At 43.3% G+C, this 23,970-nt stretch overlaps 1 protein-coding gene across 2 annotated transcripts in view; it reads right to left on the reverse strand.

Moving 5' to 3' along the window:
* Positions 1–23,970, reverse strand: part of LOC146080710 (band 4.1-like protein 4B) — a 189,813-nt gene that overhangs the window by 149,383 nt on the left and 16,460 nt on the right. The window contains exon 3 of one of the 2 annotated variants that reach the window (XM_083188267.1): positions 657–719. The exons of the other annotated variant lie outside the window; for it this stretch is intronic. Within the exon in view, the coding sequence (XP_083044393.1) occupies positions 657–719 (63 nt within the window). The remainder of the gene's footprint in view (positions 1–656; positions 720–23,970) is intronic. 2 annotated transcript variants of the gene reach the window in all.

The following is a 23,970-nucleotide window of genomic DNA, read 5'->3' on the forward strand; positions in this document are numbered from 1 at the left end:
CATCTGCCGGAGGAGGGACCCTGGAAACGTGTATACACAGCAGAGTTGCCAATTTCCATGCGGAGTAATGGACTACACAGCATGACTACAATCCCCATGATGCCTCTCAGCACGACACAGGGGCTAGTGACGTCATCCATGGGCGCCCCACACCCGACAGAACAGCGTCCCAGCCGCTGAATCCTGTTGTCACCTATTAGATGCACAGTATATAGGTAAGCTTTGTACACTTATTCTTTGATTGTGTATCCTGATGAAAAAGCCATTTAGGCTTTGAAACATTGATTACACCGATGTCACAATAAATCTTTGATTGTCATCAACCTAAGTCCGTGGAGTGCAAGCCTGCGTTCATACTAGGAAACATCTGTCCACTATTTACTACATACAGATGGGCATCCCAACCATCAATGTCTCTCCTGAATAGGGGACTGCAGAACAGAGTGCCGGTCTACATTCAATGTAGATAGATAGATAGATAGATAGATAGATAGATAGATAGATAGATAGATAGATAGATAGATAGATAGAGTATACATATGAATTTTAGTTGTGAATAAATGTGTAAAGAATAGAACAATGAGCATTTAGAAAAACATGAGACTGTTCCATTCACAAAGGGCAAAATGCAATGAGCAATCAATGACAGACCTTACATTAGTGTCCTGCAGACTCGGACTCTTAATGAAATCTGAAACACACGTCTCGTCTTTGCCAACCTGCAAGAAAGACATTTTACATGTATGTACCTGTACTGTATGCAATGATTCTGTGAATTATGACAATACAATCTGTTATGCACATTATATATATATATATATATATATATATATATATATATATATATATATATATATATATATTCAATGATTGCATTGATAATTGTAAGAGCTCAAATAATAATATGGCATTGTGAGAAAAAAAACTTGTGTATAATGGCTCCTTACACTGTTTTTTTTATTATCATAGGTGCCACTCATGGATGGGCCTTAATATTCTGCATCATAAACTGGCTACCAAAATGCCATCCTTCTTGGCTTGTACAGGGCCGAATGTATCATGCATCATATACTGCATGAAATATGTCCTGCCAATTATCGCATGCATAGTAGCGTTTATTAACACCCTGAATAAATGTGATTACAAATGCTAAGGGCATCTCTGCTGATAACAGCTGTCCCTTAAGATGCAAGGACTTCCGAGTTTATCACCCGGGAGTTTTACTGTGCACTGTGCATGCATGTACACTTCTGCTTGTTGCTCAGGGGAACTCTTCATTAAGGAGACCATAGGCTTCTATGGACAATGCATTACCTATATTAACTTTGTGAGCCTTTATGAATTTGGAGACTGGATTGCAGCAAGGATTGCGGCATACATCAAAAAAAAGTTCAGTTTGACCACATTATTAGGGTTTATAGTTCAAACCAAAGAAGCTTATTTCATTATTTGTAACACTCTAAAACATCCTATGTAGCTGTGATTGTAGCCACTATTATGTGTTATGTTCAATGTTTTTACAAGGATCCTGGTGGTAAAATTGTAACCAACAAGTGATGTTATCCAAATGACACCTGTATGGTTTATCACATTGGACAACATACTTTTCAGCATACGTTACACTTCTGACAACATTCTTGTGCTATTTACAGATAGATGAGGCGTGTCGCAGCATGGCAAAGCATTGCACAACATGGCTAATGTGCTGTATGAGTGTAAAGCTTATGTTCATCCACCAGATGTCGCTTTTGAAAATCACCATTGGCATGCATGAGGTTTCCAAAGTCACATAGTTCAAGAACTATTTTTCCATACCTCCCAACTTTTGAAGTTGGGAGGTCGTGACTCTCACGCGGCACAGCCGTGCGCACTCCCGAAAAGGTGGCTTTGCCTCGCGAAAAGGGGGCGTGGCCTCACGGGATGATGCGTCCTCTGGCCGCGCCCCTGTTTTCCGCCGCTCGTCTATTCTTGGCAGGCTGGGGGGGGACTCCCAACTGTCCCTCCCCACCGTGGGACAATGGCAGCCCCGGGCAAGACGCGGGAACGTCCCCGAATATCGTGACGTTCCCGCGGTAAGCAGGACAGTTGGGAGGTATGTTTTTCTGTATGTTTAATGAAGTAATATGATTTACAGTGAGTGCTGGGATACAGGATTGCTGAATACAGATCACGTAGAGTAACTTTAAATGTAAACATACACAGTACAGTACTGTCTGCCTTCCACATGAATGAAGGGCTGAAGGTTGCCTTACATCAGGGTTGCCTACCCTCCCGGAATGCCCCCCCTCTCCCTGATTGCGGCTACCCCCCCCCCTGATGTGCCGTTTAAATAACCTGATCCGCAATCTCCGATGAGGGGGCGGGACTAAAGTGTCATAATCGCGTCATTTTAGGCCGCCCCCCTCTGCGAAGATCTGTAAATCGGATTATTTTCCATAATTGCGCGGGTCTTAATGATGTCACGCTCAAGGCTCCCTCACATGTATCTTATCACTCATGCTTTAATTTCTGCTGTTACTATACAGTATTGTACGGTACAGTATGTCCCCAAGCTGCATTGAAAGCTAAACTGCCTAATTGGTAAGTGGTAAAAAAAACGACACTATCCATTGTTGCCTAGCATGTAAGGCTACAGCATGCTAAGTGTGGTATCTGGGGTTCGGAACCCACTCAGGTGTAAAAGTTTTTGTAAAAGTGTTTTTTTATTGTACATTAAAATATGTATATATTTATTTTTGCTTCCACTTTATTTGTGCGCATAATTTGGGGTGCAAAAAAAATGCTTGGTCAGATTCACAAAGAGTGCATTCTATGTGAATGGACTAGCGTTCAGGGACTATCGTCTCCTAGCTAGACTCCTACCACCTACACTTGTATCTGTATGCTTTGCCACTCAGCAACATTGGACACTAAACCACTAATTGGCCTTGAAGTGCACATATGCAGATGGAGTGCCTCTCAGCCAGCGCAGGCAATCGCAATATTCCCTTAACTGGCGCAGGCTGGCGGAGAGGCACTCCATGTGACAGGGACACACGAGTGTCTCACATGATTAGCACGACGGCGGGGAGCGCTTTTCCTGCCGTCTCTGCTTCAGGGAGACAGGCACGGATCAGGGATAGCTGGAGCCTGTGGTGGGGAGATGCAGAGGTCGGTGGAGGGCTCTGACGGATGGGCATGAGATACTCACACACCGCCTTGTGGCGGATGGCGATTTCATATCGCCAGGAGCAGCTCCATCTGTACAGTAGCAACTGTATCATAGCAAGCTGAATTGAATGCCAAACTGCCTGATCAGAAAGAGGTAAAACAAATTAAACTACAGTTAGTTTACTCACGGTTGCTTACCCCGCTAAAATATTTCTATACTGCCACTAGCTACTGTAGTGTACTCATGCTGGGATCAGCCTGTTGTACAGTCTAGATCCTTCAAGACATCTAATACCAGCAGGTTTGTACATACTCCTCTCCCATGTAATTTTTCCCTATTCTTTCTGACCACATCCAGTTGTCGACCACATATATTATGGGTACAACTCTCTCATAATCCAGATGCCCTGACTAGCACACTTACCCATGGAGTTTACATGTACTCACTCAGCAATGATGTTCCTTTCTTCGCTTAATAACTTGTCCTTACATTTGAACTTGCCTCCTAGTTTATTTGATCTAGTCAATTACATTATACATATGTATGATCTACATGCCAGCTAATATTGCCAGTTGTCTGCATCTGCTATTTTTGCAGCTCTAAACTTTAGGCAGTGATGCCATCACAAATGTTGGGGCCTGGCACTAACAAAAACAGCAGGGCCCCCTCCCTCCCTCCCTTCTTCACCCTCCATGATTACACTCTAATTATCTATTTACCTGTTCCTCGGGCAGACTGGGGCGGCAAAACGCTGATCCGGATGCTGGATCCCAGTCACTGGCAGGCTGTACCACTCAGTTTCTCACTCCCTCCCTTGTTGTGACACCAGTGGCACCAGCTCCTCGTTCTCAGGGCTCCGGCTGGTACACAATGTCATCACGTCATGCTACACTTGTGTGGGCTTTCTGTTGGGCTCCTGTCTGTCCTGTTACCCACTGCACTGCTTGTTTTAAGGTCGCACTCAGGCCAGCCTGCCGCTGTGAGGAAGGATGGAGGCTGCCGACTAGAGGTTTAGGCCCAGTGGCTATGTACTGAAGAGGCAGGGGGGTGATGGGGGGGGGTAGAGTGGCCTGGGGCGGGCCCTAACCCTCTGGGACAGTTGTCCCCATACTACCCCTTGTCAGCAGCCCTGACTTTAGGTTTATACTGCCTTTACTCTGAGTTTTGACAGTATAATAAGTAGAGATGAGTGGGGCCGAAGATTTGGATTTGGATTCGTCGCCGGGATGTGGATTTGGCTTTATCAAACAGTGGTGAAAGGCTTTGGGATCTTTTTCTAAAATGGTCCAAAAAACACCCAAACTGCGTAATTTTTGCCTTTTTTTTTTGTCCCTAGGGTTAATATTAACCTCAATGACATTAAGTTCCAGACCTTTCCAGACAATTTTGACCACTTTACAGCTCACAATGTTGTTTTCATTCAATTTAAGCCAAGGTATGTAGCAAGCTGGCTTGTTATTAACAAAACAAGGAACTTCTGACAGTATCAGAATGGTAACCAATATATACAAGTGTCAGAAGGAAAATGTGCGCAAATAGAGCAGCCCAATTGATTTTAACTCCCAGAACAAGGCTCTCCTTGAGACCTTCACCAGAATACCAAACACACACGGATTGGAGTATAAAACTTATCCTGCCCTCTGTCGCAAATTCATCCGCTGAAAAAGTTTCATTCAGCAAACACTCCACATGTAGGGAATATAAAGAAAATATCTCATGGTATAGTACAACATGAATATTTAATCGACATAAAACAATCGACATTGATGTCAGCATGACAAGTGGGTAATTACCAGAGGTGGGAGAACTGCAGACGTACAGTTCAACAAGCGCATTTGTTATTTGTATGGAGTCAGGATACCGGTTCTCCTCTCGCATGCTGATCTTCTATCCCAATCGCCTGGGCTCCTCTGCAAGCTGCAATGAACACAGGTGAGGGCTTCACCAATGCGTTTCTTCCACGTCCGGGGACATTATCAAGGTGTGCCTACCGCCCGCTTGATTAGGCTTTTTAATATATATTAGGGAGCCACCGAACCCGAAGTGTGGCGAGCGCAGCGAGCCCCACGAGGGGACGCGTATTACTTTACATGTTTTACGTGTCCCCTCGCGGGGCTCACTCTGCTCGCCGCGCTTCGGGCTCGGTGGCTCGCTGCGCTCGCCACACTATATAAAATCAACTCCACGCTGACGTGGATAGTGGGGGTATGAAAAGGTCAGAGGACGCATACCACTGCTCTCGCCACGCTTCTGGTTGGCGTGGATAGTGGGGGTGCTTATAGAATTTTAAATCGTATACCATTGTATATGGCATACAATGGCATACAATGCGATGGTATATGATTTAAAATTGTATAACATCGGCTGCCATCGCGTAACATGGCAATGCATTCCATCATATGCCTTATGGTATGCGATGCGAGGGGCACCGTGCTAGGAAACAAGTACCTTAAAAACTACTTTTAAAACTGTTCATACTTCATCATCATCATCATGACTATAACAAGGTGCTAGATTAATAAAGTGCGAGAGAGATAAAGCGCTAGAGAGATAAAGTGTAGAGAGATAAAGTGCTAGAGTGGTACAGTGCTACAAGGTAGACAAAGTGTTATTTAGTGATTTCAAAGGAACCATTTTATCTTGAAATCTCCGTAGAGTCCCCCAGGCATAAGGGCCCCCAATTCATAGATGGTTTTAATCTCAGCCCTCGCTAAAGCTGATTTCAAGTCCCTTTGTCTCATACTTCTTTTTATATGTCTAATACCACAAAAGGCTTTTATTCCAGATGTACAACTCCCATGGTGCACTCTGAAATGCTCTGAAAGAGCATGGGTTTTTACACCTTTTTTGATATTTCTCAGATGTTCCCCTAGACGCGTTTTAAAGGTCTAGATGTCCTACCTATATACCACAGGTTGCGAGTGCACTCTATCACATATATAACACTACTACTATTACAGGTAATGAAGTCATTAATTTTAAACTTAGTGGTGTTAATTTCTACCTCACTAATTTTGTTTATGCTTTCTTTTACATGTCTGCAGGCTATACATAATCCACAGCGAAAAAAAACCTTTAGATTTAATGGTTGTAATTTGTTTTTTGGTTGCTAATACACTTTTAACCAATTGGTTTCTAATAGTAGGTGCTCTGCGGTAGATGCATTTGCGAGCTTCTGGTATTAATCCGCCTATTACCGGATCTTTTCTTAAGATCCCCCAATGTTTCTTAATGCTTTGTTCTAGATTTTTGTATTGGCTATTAAATATCGTTACTAAAGAGAAATGAAAAACAATTGATTGAGTGCAAAGTGCGTAAATTCAACAGGAATAAGAAAATTGATAGGGAGGAGGAGTTAACATCCGATCAGGAGGTAATTTGCGAAAATACAACAACGCACAAAAAAATTTCACAAAAAAATCCACAGAAACCACAGAAAGATAGGAATTTAAACAATCCATAAGAAAAAGAGAATTTATACTGAAAAGGTATGAAAGAGTAGAAGAAAATAAAAATAAAAGTGAAAAATGGATACCACCTCATAGACGAAATAAAAGAAATCATGAACAAAGATACACTACAGAAAGAAGGAATTATACTCCTCAGAGAAAAGTACCCAACTACGAACCAGTTTCTAGGAGGTTAGACTTTGGTAGAATAGATAGGGATTACTATCCCAATATAGGGGAAGAAGTTTCAAGAAGAAAGGGAAGTCCAGAGCAGGATATCCCATACAGAAATGTAAGAAGAATACAATCCTCAAGGCCAAATAAGAGAGGCCATAATAAAGAAAAATATAAATACCAACAGGATCGGGATAGCTCGAAATACAACAGGGATCAACCCCATATACAAACAAGACGGGGGTTAAGGAACAGATTTGAGGCTCTCAATAATTATAGGGAACCCTTATCACCATCTTTTTTGTACAAACAAGGACATTCCCCACAAAGACCATAGTCAGAAAAGAAAAAACGAGGGGATGTAGAGGAGGAACTAAAAAGAAAAAACGGAGAAAGAAAAAGAGATCTAAGAATAAGAAAAAGAAGGAAACTACTATAGCTAATGGGGATAAAAACATTCAAGGAAAATTAAAAATATTTAACCTTAGCAGTCATTTGCTGGAAAAAGCAGAAATTGCAGTCTTCGAAAAAGGCTTAAAATATGATCCTGCCCTACCGTTGAATAAATTTACCACCTATGTAGATCTCAATAAATTTGTCCGTAAATTATGTTTGAAGAAATTCTTCATAAATGGAGATTTACCGGCTGTTCCTGAGGAAAACGACACCCCTTTCAAGCCAAAGTCTGTATTTTTCCCAATGCATATGAAGGGTAATTATATCGAAACATTCCTAAAACTAGTAGGAGATGATATAAAGGAAATGGATAGTAAAACAAGAAATTATAATTTAATGTATAAAGAACATATGGCACTAAAATCTCTGAAAGAGAATGATGGTATAGTAATTAAACCAGCATACAAGGGGGAGGGGGGAAAAGTGCTAATGAAGAAAGAAAACTATAACAATGAAGTATATAAACAACTAGAGGATGAAATTACATATAGAAAATTAAGAAATTATCCCACGGAAAAAATAGTGGAGGAACTAAAAGAACTGTTAATGGTGTTTAGAAATAAAGACACAATTAATGATAAGGAATATAAATTTCTGATTAATGAGGAACCTTATACTCCGGTCCTTTATATCCTCCCCCAAAATACATAAGGATCCTCTAAACCAGGCATTTCCAACCTGCGGCCCTCCAGATGTGCTAAAACTACACATCCCAGCATGCATTGCCATCATTCTAGCATTCCCTAATAGCCAAATTGTGGCAAGGCATGCTGGGATGTGTAGTTTTAGCACATCTGGAGGGCCGCAGGTTGGACATGCCTGCTCTAAACCCCCCAGGCTGACCGATTATATCGGGAATAGGATCAGCTACGGCCAACCTTTCTGAATTTATCGACTATTATTTGCAACCCCTAGTCCAAAAAAAACAATCTCATCTAAAAGACACTAGGGACATGCTAAATGGTCTGGGAAGAAGGCCTCATTTTAGTAACAGCAGATGTTAGGTTGCTTTACACGATCATCAGACACGTGGATGGGGTCAAAGCCCTAATGGATATTTTAGCCTCGAGTAATTTGAACGAGGATTTACAAACACTGCTGATCAGAGGGGTTTTATTTATTTTAGAACACAATTATTATGCTTTTAATGATGAGTTTTTTATGCAGAACGTTGGCACAGCGATGGGCACCAGGTTCGCTCCAAGTTACGCAAATATTTTTATGGGGCATTGGGAAAATGAATACATCTGGAACCAATGCCCATTTGGAGCAAACCTGGTGTCCTGGAAAAGATACATAGACAATGTATTTTTTATTTGGAGAGGAGAGGAGATTTTAAAAAAAAATTTATGAATACCTGAACAATAATTCATTGAACATCGAATTTTCAATACATTTTCAATAAAATATGTAAACAAAATTTTAGTAAACCAACAGACTCAAGTGCCTATATCAATGCCATGCGTTGTTATCATCCCAATTGGCTAAAATCGATACCTGAGGGCCAATTGAGGTTGAGACGAAATTGTACGAAGAAGGAAGTGTATGAAACACAATCAATAGAGATGGAATACAAATTTGAAGCTTCAGGTTACAATAAAGACCAATTGACCATAGCAAATAACAAAGTTGCAGATTTGGATAGGGAAACACTGCTAAAACCTAAAAAAAAGTGATAAAGGTCAAAATAGGACTACAGATGCATTTCAATGGGCATTTGTAACGACATTTAATAGCCAATACAAAAATCTAGAACAAAGCCTTAAGAAACATTGAAGGATATCAGAGTGCACCATGGGAGTTGTACATATGGAATAAAAGCCTTTTGTGGTATTAGACATATAAAAAGAAGTATGAGACAAAGGGTATTGAAATCAGCTTTAGCAAGGGCTGAGATGAAAACCATCTATGAATTGGGGACCCTTATGCCTGGGGGACTCATTGCAGATTTCGAGATAAAATGGTTCCTTTGAAATCACTAAATAACACTTTGTCTACCTTGTAGCACTTTATCTCTCTAGCACTTTATCTCTCTAGCACTTTATCTCTCTAGCACTTTATCAATCTAGCACCTTGTTATAGTCATGATGATGAGGAAGTATGAACAGTTGTAAATGTAGTTTTTAAATATAACCTTTTAATAATGTTAAACTGGAAGTTGCAGAAAATTGATACATTGTCTTTATTACCTAAAGAACATCTTTGAGAACCGATCAAGAGAGGAGGGTCATTGGACAATCTATAGAATCATTTATGAGAGAGACACTCAACGCTTTGACTGTTCTCTGGTGTTCGAGTGTCATGACAACCCTGAACGCTGGAATCACGTGATAACTCCAGCAGCAGGAAGCCTGCAGCCACGGAGAGGATTATGGTGTCACGACCACCATGTCTGCCACCCATGCCTCCCACACTGAGGCGCTATGATGCTGTGAACTCTGCCTGGGCCTTGCTGGACACGCTGCCTGGAGTGTACTGCACACACTTCCTGGTTCTGAAACCTGTCGCCTTCCCTGGCGGCGGCCATCTTGTTGGTTTCTTCAACCAGGCTGCACTACCAATTACATTCAGCCAATTACAGTGCAGCTCTCCTTTTAAATACTGACCAGCTGGGCCAAACAGTCAGTCAGTACAATGATGTCCTTTCCCTAGGCATCTGACTCCCACTCCTGCTGAAAGCGCTGCTGCCTGTCAGCTATCTCCAGACTGAATCCACTCCTGCTCTCCTGCTGTGAAGACCATCCACCTGCAGAACCCTGCTGCCGCCTCTACGTTCCGGACAAGGTTAGCCCCCCAAAGGGGATCACCCTTTCCTCACCTGACGGTTACTTCCACTGCAACTCTCCCTGGTCACAGCTACTCAGGCCTGCTGCAATACTTCCCGGATTCATCCTATCAACCATCCAATCTTCCAATCATCCAATCACCCAATCGTCCAATCATCCAACCATCCAATCACCCAATCGTCCAATCGTCCAATTGTCCATTCGTTCAACCATTCAATCATCCAATCTTTCATTCAATCATTCAATCTTCAATTCAATCATCTCTTCAAGTAAATCCTTCAAATCAACTATTCAAGTTTACGTTTATTCTTCAAATCTACAGTTTTCAACCTCGTTATCCATCCACTACGAACTTTACAATAAGTTTTATATATCATTGACTCTGGTTATTTCATATCTTCAGTATTACCTTTGTGCCACAGTTCATCTTCTGTATCGCAGTATCTTTATTAAAACTGGTTTTCTTTTATCCGATTGCATCCCTTCCTTCTGTCGTCTATGCAAAAACCTTACATCAAGGCACCTAGCCTCTGTTACACTCCAGTTGGTGCTACTGCTAGCGTGACATATGGGACTTGTAGTAATGTTTGTCTAGGAATCCAACCGGGCTGCCAGAGTTCTCTAGGATTGGACAAGAGCGATTTAAAAAGCCTAATCAAGCGGGCGGTAGGCACACCTTGATAAAGTCCCCGGACAGGGAAGAAACACGTCAGTAGAGCCCGCACCTGTGTTCGTTACAGCTGACAGAAAGGGGAGCCCAGGCGATTGGGAGAGCAGAACGGCGTACGAGAGGAGAAAGGAGAACCGGTATCCCGACTCCATACAAATAACAAATGCGCTGTTGAACTGTACGTCTGCAGTTCTCCCACCTCTGGTAATTACCCACTTGTCATGCTGACATCTAATGGATAACATCCATGTTGATTGTTTTATGTCGATTAAATATACATGTTGTACTATACCATGAGATATTTTCTTTATATATATGTGGAGTGTTTGCTGAATGAAACTTTTTCAGTGGATGAATTTGCGACAGAGCGCCGGATAAGTTTTATACTCCAATCGGTGTGTTTAGTATCAGAATGAGTGTATTGGGGTGCAGTACACACAAAGAATAAAGAAGAGCAAAATTGTTTTATTTTTTTATTTTTCCTTTTTAATGCGCAGTTTGTATAACACTGCATGGACGCAGAACAATCACACACAAAACTTGTGGCGTTATTGGGGTGCAGTATACAGCAAAAAAAATAAAGAACAGCAAAATGTCTTTTTTTTGTTATGGACGGGCGTGGGTAACACTGCGTGGTCGTGGACCGTGGAGGCAGAACAATCACACACAGAATTTGTTCTGCTTCTGACAGTAGTATATATGTATGATATATTGGATTGCAGTGTAGCACACCACAGTGACCACACACCACAGTGAAAAAAAAATTAACAATGAAAAGCTGACTGACAGCCTGTCTGTGTACCCCACTACACTGACAGCCTGCCTAACACACGACCAGTACAATTACTACAATATAATTTATTATATATTAATATATAACCCAGCACACAAACCCCTATGCACTGCACAAACTCCACTGCTGAGTCTGCACTGCACTGCCACAAACCCCTCTGCACAGCACAACTCTCCTCTACACACTGCACAAACCCCTCTAGTCTGCACTGCACAACATCCCTCTAAGTCTGCACAGCACAAACCCCTCTGCAGTCTGCACTGCACAACACCCCTCTGTCTGCACCCCTCTGCACAACACCCCTCTGCACACTAATGATTGATGTGACAGGTGATTGATGATTCAAGTTCAACACCCCAGGCTCCTGCGAATCTAGACCCGCCGGGCACAAGCAGAGCTGTGCGCAGCTGAAAGCGTGAGTGTGAAATGGTGCTAAATTCTCAGGACGCTGAGATTTTATAGACTCAGCGTCTCGCGAGAATCCGATGCCAGATTCCTGCGTTCAGCCACGCTTGGGTTTCCAAAGCCGGAAACTTGCGAGCGCGGCTCACAGGCCATCGGGCGACGATGTTCGGAGCAGTTCAGATTCCACGGAATCCGAACCGCTCATCACTAATAAGCTCCTGTGCAGTTTGCAGTCAGTAATGACAAGAGGGAGAGAGCCCCCTGTATAAAATGACCCAGTCCCCCCCGAAGGCTTAATCCAGTCCTGGTCAACCAGAAAGTGCGGGAAGAAAAGCAGGGTTGTAGCCATGGGAATTACAACCCAGGTTGAAGCTTTCACACAGTAGAAATACCTGTGTTATTCAGCAATTTACCAGTAATTTGGGGTCAGGCAAAATAACCCAGCACTGAAAATGCAGAGTAAAATGCGGAAGTTTGGGGCTACTCTGCTTGAAATGGGTATAATTGGAAATATCTCTAATATTTCAGCAAAAAACGATGTACTATTAATTCAACTTACTCATTTTGGGAGCAACTACCGAATTTTACAAATTGGAGAAAGTAGAATAAGCTCTAGTCATTAGTCCTAAACACTAGTAACATTATTGTTCTCACAACCACTGTAAGACAATGGTGTGAGTTTGTACAAAGTGAATTTATTGCATCCAAAATGTAAAAGTGCCCATACACAGTACAATTATCGTATGTAAGTTGGGCATTGTATATGTTTTGCATTGCATTGTATATGTTTTGCAATGCAATAAGATGCAATCTAGTACAAAAAGTATGTGCAGCACATACTTTTTATGCTGTGCCATGTGATGTGCATGGTAGTGCGCATCACATCGCACCTGTTAACATAGGCGTGCACACAGGGGGTGCACGACTGCTGACTTTTCTGTCTTTTTTTTTTTTTATTAAAGTTCGGCACGCAAGGCCATGGACGCGGCTACACCGTCACAACCCCAGCTCCTAACACCGGCTGTGGTGTTCATGAAACAGAGCCGGCACCAGAGCTGCACACAGAAGCACAGAGGGAGAAAGGGGGAAGGGGGACGTGATGTGCGGGGGGACGGTAGCTGTGGCGTCAGCGGCTGATGCGGGGCCTGCTGCTGGGTCTCCATGGCAACACTTCCTGACTCTGCAAGTCTGCAGCTGCTCCATCCCCACAACTGCTGCTGCTGTATGTGCGATAGTAACAGGAGTCCTCCTGCTGTTGCTGCCCACTGGACTGTGTCATAACACAAATCAGGGGCAAACACTGCATTTCTAGAGGGGACGATTTTATCTGAGCATTGGTGTTTGTCCTGGTAGTGGGGATATGACAGGGCACACTGCCAGGGGAAGAAATAAGCTGTACCATCACAATATGTGTACACATGGTAGCCCTTAAAATGTGTTTTTTTTTCTAACACATCCCTTTATGGGACTTTAAACCACAAGTGATCAGGGGTAGGGGATGGCTGACTTTAATGCGGTCTATAATTGTTCAACCTGCACCTGGCCTGCGCAGGCTGCAGAAAAGAGACCGGAGCCAGCCACCCGCCGCAGAAAACCTCCGAGTCACCTCATCCTGCCCCACTACCGAAATGTGCATATCAGAAGTGGACCAGCAAAGATTGGTGATGTGAGATATGAGGAGGGGGCAGGGAGGGAGGGAGTTATGGGATGTGTTCAGCCACTCCCAGTGTAACCAGTCTGCTGCTCCATTAAGTCAATGGCAAGTGCAGTGCTACTGTGCTCCAGGCTCCAGCCCTGTCCCACAGTCCCACTGAGCCATTTGGGCATGTAATCCTCCATGGCATCCAGCATGAAGGGCCTAGCAATTAACATGTAGGTAAGCAACACTTATGTGGCATCATATGTAATAGCCATTACGGTGTGTGGTATAATATGTAATGGGCATTATGGCGTGTGGCATTATGTGTAATGGGCATCAAAGTGTGTGGCATAATGTATAATGGGCATCACGATGTGTGGCATTATGTGAAATTGGCATTACTGTGTGTGGCATTATGTGTAATGGGCATTACTGTGTGTGGCATTATGTGTGATGGGCATTATGGTGTGTGGCATTATGTGTAATGGGAATTACTGTATGTGGAATTATTTGCATGGCATTATGTGTAACGGCCCTCACAGTGTAAATTTTTGCAGCGCTTTCGGCGCTGACGGTCCCTGTTTCCAGTATGTGTGTGGCGGGGTATGATTCATTCTGAAGTCCGTATACATAATTAAGTCCCCTACTATTTAGTTTGCATTGATGCTCAGTAGGCGGTGATGGACACGCCCCTCCAATGGTGCACCCCCAGAAAATGGGTGGCGCACACCTATGCCTGTTAAATTGTTCAGTGTATGGGCACCTTAAGTTTGATTGCCACATATGACACATGGTAAACTATGATGTCCTCTTCTCTTTTTTTATATCTTCCATACTACTGTAAATAGTACCTATTGCAATCCACATATGGAGTACCTACTGCAATAAAATGAAGGAGCTTATATGCTGAAATACAACTAAGAAGTACAACAAAATATTTGTCAACCTTCTGCATTGTTGACCTTCTGCCGGTCAACCTAGGGAACCTGACGACCTTCAGTCCCTGTTGACCATCTAGTGTTGACCTAAGGAGTGTCGACCTTTCTTGGGTCGACCAAAAGATCTATATCCATTCATATACTGTAAATGGCCATATATATATTAAACCTAAAGACAGTGTGCCGTGGAGGAATTGTAATTCAAAAGAGTAATCATGACTTTTCTTTTACTGATCTATAGCTGTACTATATTTAAATGTTACACTTTTTTGTCTTTATCATCTGTGAAATAATGTCACATCATTTCAGATGCTGATTAAAAAACATCAGCAATGTATGATGCTGTTTGTGCTAGCATCTAAAGCTAGTCAGTTAAAACATTCCATAAATAATGAGAGACAGTAGAATCGGGAAATCGGAGTTGTAATCTGTAGTCTCCTCAGCTATATAGCATTCTGGTATCCATTAATTATTTTGCTTGTTATTTATGGCCTGGAAACAATGACTACTATTCTTTCAGCAAGATTTGTATTTGTATTAAACACCAAACCCATGACAATGCAATACATTAATTGGTTCAAGTTAGGAGAAGAAAATACAATTAACCTTGAATTTAAACGAAACTTGAAAGTGAAAGCCAGCAGTTTATGTGTACATGCCACACCCATGCTGATTGGCTAGAAGGAGTTTCAGGCTTTGGGCTCTATTCTGGTTGACTCGCAAAGCTGCGAATTTCACAGCTTTGCAAGTCATTGAAATGCCGCCCACATGCCCACCCGTCTCTCAACTCACACACGAGATCCCCTGCATGCATGCAATGCCATTGAATACACTGTAACAATGGTGGCGGACTGAGAGGATGCAGGTCAGCCACTTAATACACTGTAACAATGGTGGTGGACTGAGAGGATGCAGGACAGCCACTTACTGAAATACTGTACACTGCAACAATGATGGTGGAATGAGAGAATGTAGGTCAGCCACGTAATACATAAAGAGTACCTTGTATGATGCAGCAAAGCCTGAAACAGTTATGCAGAACAGGACACCTGGATTGACCAATGAGCAGAGCTGGAGACAACAGTACACTGATATTGACCGATGAGCAGAACTGGAGTCGGGAGGACACCGGGATTGACCGATGAGTAGAGTTGTTTACAGCAGGACATTGAGATTGACCAATGAGCAGAGTTGAAAATAGCAGGATTCCAGGATTGACCAATGAGTAGACCTGGAGACAGCAGGACATCTGTATTGACTGAAGAGCAGAGCTGGAGACAGCAAGACACCGAGATTAACCGATGAGCGGAGCTGGAGATTTACTATGGGTAGCCAGGGAAGCCAAATGGTGCAAATTACTGGGGTTGAACTGGATAGCAGGTTGCACAGCAAGTGAGATAGGACAGCTATCTGGGGACACTGGGATTGACCAATAAAAAGAACAAAAGACAACAGGACACTGTGATTGACAAATGAGCAGAGCCAGAGACCGCAGGACACTGGGATTGACACATGAGCAGAGCTAGAGTCAAAATGACACTGGGATTGACCCATGAGCAGAGTTGGAGACAGCAAAATACCAGGATTGACAATGAGCAGAGATGAAGAACAGGACACCAGCATTGACTTATGAGCAGAGCTGGAGAGAGCAGGACTTCAGGATTGACCAATGAGCAGAGCTTGATACAGCAGGACACCAGGATTGACCAATGAGCAAAGCTGGAGACAGCAGGACACCGGGATTGACCAATGAACAGAGCTGTTGACAGAAGGAAACCAGGATTGACCAATGAGTAAAGATGGAGACAGCAGGACACTGATATTAACCGATGAGCAGAACTGGACAGCAACTCAGAATAGACAGGGAAGCCAAATGGTGCAAATTACTGGGTTGAACTGGACAGCAGCAATGCACAGCAGGTGAGACAAGATAGCTACACTATCTGGGGACACTGAGATTGACCGATGAGCAGAGCTGGAAACGGCAGGACACCAGGATTGACAGATAAACAGAACTGGAAACAGCAGGTCACCAGGATTGACCGATGAGCAGAGCTGTAGACTGTAGAACACCGTTATTGACAAATAAGCAGAGCTGGAGACAGCAAGAAACCAAGATTAATGGATGAGCAGAGCTGGAGAGTTACTCAGGATATCCAGGGCAGCCAAATGGTGCAAATTACTGGGGTTGAACTGGACAGCAGGAATGAACAGCGAGACAGGACAGCTATCTGCGGACACTGGGATTGACTAATAAACAGAGCTGGAGACAACAGGACACCGAGATTGACCAATGAGCAAAGCTGGAGACAACAGTACACTGATATTGATCAATGAGCAGAACTGGAGTCAGGAGGACACCGAAATTGACTGATGAGCAGAGCTGAAGTCAAAAGGACACTGGGATTGACCAAGCTGGAGACAGCAGGACATCTGTATTGACCGAAGAGCAGAGCTGGAGACAGCAGGACTCTGGGATTGACCGAAGAGCAGAGCTGGAGACAGCAGGACCCTGGGATTGACTGATGAGCAGAGCTGGAAACAGTAGGACGCCAGGATTGACAAATGAGGGGAACTGGAGACAGCAGAACAACCTTGATTGACCGATGAGCAGAGCTGGAGAGCAACTGGGGATAGCAAGAAAAGCTAAATGGTGCAAATTACCAGGGTGAGACAGGATAGCTGTCTGGGAACACTAAAGTGGACCATTGATTAGCAGTGGAACAGGGAAGCCAGGCAATGTTACAGCTGGAATTAGCACTTTAGTAACAAGGAGCAAGGTTTAGCAGACTGCTAGCAGGTTTGGTACAATAAAGCATTGTCGAGTCCATAGTGCTTGGAGACTGAACTTATACCCCTGGCTTTTACATGATTGGCCATGGTGATTGACTGAAAGTGGAGTGGGTTTGGATTGGATCCAAAGCAGTCAGCTGCTCCACCATAACATCGCTGCGCCCAGCTCCGGGAATGAACGTAAACCCAGGAGTTTGCAAACATAAGAATGCTGCAATGACTGCCAGACTGGCAGGAGATTGAGATAATGCAGCAAGACACACCTGCTGCTGGTGAAGAGACACAGAAAAGATGACATTCGTCGCTCCCCGTTTTGTGACTCCCATATACTAATAATATTAATATGAAGGATTATTTACCAGTTAGGACTATTCTTAAAATCTAGAGCTGTCCTGCCAATGTATTCAATTCCGTGTTTAAGAGCTGAACTCCATATGCATATTTCAGGCCTCCCTCTACAGTGATTTTTTCCATAGACTTTTATTGGCAAATGATGGCTTTGCCTATTAAACATAAGTGCTGGAAATCATGTTTTCTGAAGCTTGCTGAATGGAAGTATATCACAGTCATATACATCCTAAGAGGACAGATGTGCTATGGAACTGCAGTTCATATCTCCAATATCTGCTCTAGACCCTTTTCATTCATATGAGCTAGTGCCCACTAGACAACATTGCAAAAAATGCAATGTTGTGTGTGATTTCCCTTGAAGCCCTAGACAAACAAAATAGTACATACATATTGAGCAATTTTACAAATTATATATAGTGGGCACATTTCAGTAGTCTGCTTTCTCTGATGACCACCTCAGATTGAGATGCATGTACAGATGAAAAAGGTTCAAAAATCAGTAGAAACTCACAGGAGTGTGCATCGTTAATGACATAGTGCATATAGACACTAGATGGTCACACTACACACCAAAACGTAATTATGACTGATCGTTCTCGTGCATATTGTTTAGTATATCATCAAATGTGTGTAGCTTTAGTCTGTTGAGTGAGGCATATAATGTTATTTTGGCTGGTTAGTCATACACAATAACACTGCTTTAAGAGTCCGCTTGTTTAACCATAAACTACATGTCAAACCCCCCCCCCCTTCCCACACACACACATATTAATGACATGGATCATGATATGGAAAATTTAATAGAAAAATATGGAAGCTGATGTGTTCTTTTGTTCTAAACTAAAAATAATCTGTCACATTTGTCACTTTAAAAGCGGTGTTCATATTTCAATAGAAATCTGATTTTTTATAGAAATTAAAGAAGTTGAACCAGCTCAACAGTAAATCATAGATTGTGGTTAGGTAGCATACAGAAAAAAGGTAAATAATCGGTACTTATATGTTAGTTGGGTGCCCACTAAGCTATTCGCTTAGTTTTCCGCGTCCCCTTGCGGGGCTCGCCACGCTTCGGGCTCGGTGGCTCGCTGTGCTCGCCACACTATATAAAATCAACTCCATGCCGACATGGATAGTGGGGGTATAAGCGTACTAACTATAGTGGGCACCCAACTAACATATAGGTACCAAATAATCATATCCACAAGTTATTATAAAATGTTTAGATAATCATCTGGAGGTCCCACTGAGATCAACCCAACATTGACACACAAAGAACGAAGGTCGGCTTGTGTCGGGATGCCGTGATCAATTGTGGATACAAAGTAAGAGTTGTTATCTTAATACTACTCTGTGTATCCCTGCCCTGGTCTACTGCCTTTGTGTGTCATTGGTGGCTTGCTCAGGTTGAAGTCTTTTTGGAGATCATCAATGTATTTTTACAAGTTGTAATAAAAGTAATAAGATATGATTATTTTATTTTTAAGAAGGCAGTTAAGTAGTGTTCATTCTAGCACCTGCTATATTTGAAAACTCATGAGGTTCCTGTTTCCTGCCTGGGGTTTCGCTGTCTACTGTGGTGTTTCTAGCACAGTGTGGTCTTTATTTCAGCACTGATATGCAAACCAGACCTGTGCTAGAAACACCACAGCAGACAGCGACAACGCAGGCATGAAACAGGAACTAGAATGAACCCTAGTTAAGATTGAATTCAGTGCATAGCATACCTCCCAACTTTTGAAGTTGGGAGGTCGGGACGTTCGCGCGGCGCCCGAAAAGGGGGCGTGGCCTCGAGAAAAGGGGGCGTGGCCTCACAGGGTGACGCGAACTCCGGCCACGCCCCGTTTTCGCCGCTCGTCGTCGCTGAATAGATGCTGTGCGCATGCGCACAGCATCTATTCTCGGCAATCTGGGGGGGCTCCCAACTGTCCCCCCCACCGCGGGACAATGGCGGCCCCGGGCGGGACGCGGGAACGTCCCCGAATATCGGGACGTTCCCGCGGAAATCGTGACAGTTGGGAGGTATGGCATAGTTTGTAGCCATACCTTGTTAAATTGAAAGTGCTTTCCATGGGAGATTGTTTATGTGATTGGCCAGGCCTTAAGTGTGTCAGAGTCTGAACATAAGGTCCGGTTAAACTTCCTTACACTGCATACCTCCCAACATGCCCCTCTCCAGGAGGGACACAATGCTCCGCTTCTGGACTTCCCTCTTAATTCACGATTGCCATCACTTGTTTTAAACTGGTTCATTGATAACAAAAGGTGTTTCAGTACAGGTGATGGAAACCATGCATTCAGAGGAAAGTCCAGGAGCAGAGCATTGTGTCCCTCCTGGAGAGGGTCATGTTGGGAGGTATGCACTGGATAGTAACAGCTATATACCATACTTGCCTACCTGACCCTCTCCATGAGCAAGAAAATGCTCTGCTCTTGGACTTCCCTGGTAATGTATGATTTCCATCACCTGTGGGGAGCTAGTTAATTGATAAGAAAGGTGTTTCAACACAGGTGACAGCAATCATACATTACCAGGGAAGTCCAGGAACAAAGCATTCAGGTAGGCAAGTATGGTATACACCCCCACTGTGAAAAGCACCTTTTTCACTATTAGGCATAGCTTAGAAGAGTGTGGGATATGTCTGTTTAGAGTAATTTCCCCTGATGTGAATAGCCATAAATAGAGTGATTTCCCTTAATAGAGGAGAGACCCTTTATCATTGTATTGGACGATGAAGGCTGGACTGTAAAATAAAGATAAGCCTTTACAATGGACAAGGACAGGGCCTGACCAACCAATAGGCTGATCAGCCTGCAGCCTGGAGCACTGGGTCCTGGGGGGTTAGGGTGGGCACAGCGCACGCACAATAGATTAATTAGGTTTCTTTTTTTTTTAAACTGTACGATCCTGCAGCAGTGCGGCTGTGTCTGATGCCGGCACCGTAATTGTGTTTGCACTCACCCACTCACTGCTGCAGACAGTCTGCAGTGCAGCAATGACAGATTTAGTCATTATCGCTGCTGAGCACTGCCTGTGCTGCAGCATCTTACGTGCCTGGACCATCCTCACTCCATTCTACTTATGCTGCTGTACTTTAGGTAGCACTTTTTTAATACGGGGACCGACAGTGGGAGCTGTCTGGTCTGGTGCATATTAGTGGGGGAGGGAATTATTTTTGGAGAATTGAGGGCATCATATTATGGGGAGGGGGAGAGGAGGAAGGGAGGGGGGCAGCCTCTTCTGTATTTGCCTAGAGCGGGGCCCTTTATTAGATCCTGGACAAGAAAAATCCTTAGTGGGGAGAAATTATCTAATGTTAGAGATCCTGTATGGCAGTCCAGTGAGTGTGATGTATCAGAAATACTGTGTGGCAGTGTGGCTGTCTAAGATCTCAAGAGATGGGAGCAGGAGCGGATTGGGCCACCGGGAAACTGTGCTATTTCTCGGTGGGCCGGCCCAGATTTGGCCGCGTCCCCCCCTGACTGGCTGCCACATTCCTGGGCCACGGAGCTGGATGGAGCTGTGCTGTCCTCCCTACCACTGCCGGAGCTGCTGCAAGTGGAGAGAACCCCCCCTCTAAAAACCCTGATAGCAACCCAAACGCAACTCCCCCCATCACCTCGCGGCAACCCGATAGTGCCCAAAACACCCCCCCCAGCGGCAATATCAACCCCATAGCAAACCCCCCTCTCCCCCCCCCCCCCCCCCCGGCAGCTGTGGGATTTCTCCCGGGCCGGTTTTAGTCACCAATCCGCCCCTGGATGGGAGTGCACTATACTGCATTTCTTTCATGGTGTGCTCATTGTGTACAATACATACATGAGTGACTAAGTGCCAGTTGGCTGAGACTGAATCCTGCTAATTCAGAGGTCCTTATGATTAAACCTCAACATCAAAGGACAGGACTGCAACATAGACAACTGGACTGACACTTGGGGGCAATGTTCCCTCTAATTTTACGAAGACTGTGTGCGGCAAAAGATTTTGGCTGTGCAACTTTGGAAGGAAATTTTAATTTTTGTGCGTCACTTATATATAACTGGAAAATGACGTTCAGCATTTGTGTTAACTTTACTTCAAAATGATATTAAACATTTAATCATTCAAAACACAGCACACAATGTAGTTAATGGGTGAAACACACATTAATTGAGTCCACAACTGCAAAAAGGGACCACTGCTGCTTTGTGCGCTCTGTTGTAAAGTCTGTGCGCACGCTCATCGAGTTGTGTGCGCGCGCACGTGCGCACAGCTTAGAGGGAACACTGCTTGGGGGTACAGAATTACAAAACACTGATCATGTGCAGAATCTTGGCTTTGTGATGGATAGTGGCTTAGCACTTACACATCAGATATCAGCGACAATAAAATCCTCATTCTTTCATCTTAGGAACATAGGGGGTTATTTTTGTTCACTCTTTCTGATAAAATCCTATTTAGATGGACAAAACCATATGCACTGCGGGTGGGGCAGATGTAACATGTGCAGAGAGAATTAGATTTGGGTGAGTAATTTTGTTTCTGTGCAGGGAAAATACTGGCTGCATTATTTTAAAGTGCAATATAGATCTCACTTTGAAATAAAACCCCACCCAAATCTAATTCTCTCTGCACAAGTTACATCTGCCCCACCTGCAGTGCACATAGTTTTGTCCATCTAAGAAGGAATTTGTCAGAAAGAGTGAATCAGAATAACCCCCATAGCCAGAATCAAAACTAAATCCCCTCTGAAGATCTGTCAAAAGTCATACATGCATCGATTACAGCTGGTACAAAACACCACTGGCAGACTGTTAACCAACCAGCCCCGTTCTAGCCACATAACTCCCATTCTCTACCTCCTTCTCTGTCTGCCATTAATATGGCGAATTATCTTCAAGATGAAAGAAAGCCCTACATGACCAAGGTCCAAGGTCCTTCATCTAGAGGACGCAGTGATTGGGTGGGACAATATGGAATCAGAAGCTGCTATAGGTCAGCTTCTGATTCCATATTGTCCCACCCAATTACTTTGTCCTATAGATGAAGGACTGTTAGCAGTACCTAGAATCTCCTGTAATTCATCTGGGGTTGAGCTTTTAGCCATGCAGCTCAGACTCTATGGAACTCACTTCCCCACACAGTTCGAGAGGCCACCACTCTAGAATCCTTCAAAAACACTCAAGATTCCTTTTTACTCAAGCATTTCGTAATTCCCTTAAGTATTGTTTATGAAAAGCTTTTCTATCCTTCATTGTTCCTGTACTGTATTACAATAATTCTATCTGTTAAGCGCCTATTGGAGAAAGAGTGCTATTTAAATATCTTATTCAATATAAAACACTTCTAATGGCATATAAAGCTATTAACCATACTGCACCAGCATATATCTCCTTACTTATCACAAAATATCTCCCATCTTGACCACTCCGCTCTGGACAAGATCTGCGTCTCTCTTCTGCAGGGATCACTAGCTCCCATTCACTATTACAGGACTTTCATCGGGCTGCTCCCATCCTATGGAATGCCCTTCCACGCACAATAAGACTCTCCACTAGCCTCCAAACTTTCAAGTGTTCCCTGAAAACTCACCTCTTCAGGCAAGCCTATCATATTTAAGTTCTACACACATTACCCTCTAAGGCACTTATGTATTATATAGCTTCCCTTCTGGACTTGTAACATGGTGGGACTGCTATGCTATTACTGGTGCCTGTCCTTGTGTTTCCCTCCTATTTGTTTTATCACTGTCTACTATTGTAAAGCGCAACAGAATCTGCTGCGCTATATAAGAAACTGTAAATAAATAACATTGTTGTTATTATTATTATTATTATTATTATTATTATTATTATTATTATTATTACACATAAATAAATCTACAAAAATACTTTTTTTGAATGTTCAGTTCCCTTTACTTAGGACTCATTCTCAACAAGTTATGTAATGAAATGATGTTTGATGGTGATGTGCTTTGGGTCTGCGGCCTGACAGTGCTTTCTACTAGCAGACAAGTCTGTAGCACCTTTGTTGTTGCATAGAATGTTGAGTATTTCTTTAGGGCAGGGATGGGGAACCTTTGGCCCTCCAGCTGTTGTTGGACTACACATCCCAGCATGTCCTGCTACAGTTTTGCTATTTGGCCAGTCTAAATGTGTTGCTGGAGAGCCAAAATCCAAAATCCCTCTATTACTGCCATGTACTGTATTCTGTTTCTGTTGAAGATAAAGCAGCCATTGATTGTTTCTTACTCATCCGTGCACCTGTTTTTTTTAACTAGGTAGCCAGTATAATAAAATGTACCATCTTCTGTGCTCCTTAATCTACATCTCAGAATATCTGAAGTTTTAAAGATTTCGTTTTTAAAAAGTTTTAATGAGCTAGTATC

This window comes from Crinia signifera, chromosome 5, assembly GCF_055691185.1.
Source record: "Crinia signifera chromosome 5, ASM5569118v1, whole genome shotgun sequence".
Lineage (NCBI taxonomy): Eukaryota > Metazoa > Chordata > Amphibia > Anura > Myobatrachidae > Crinia > Crinia signifera.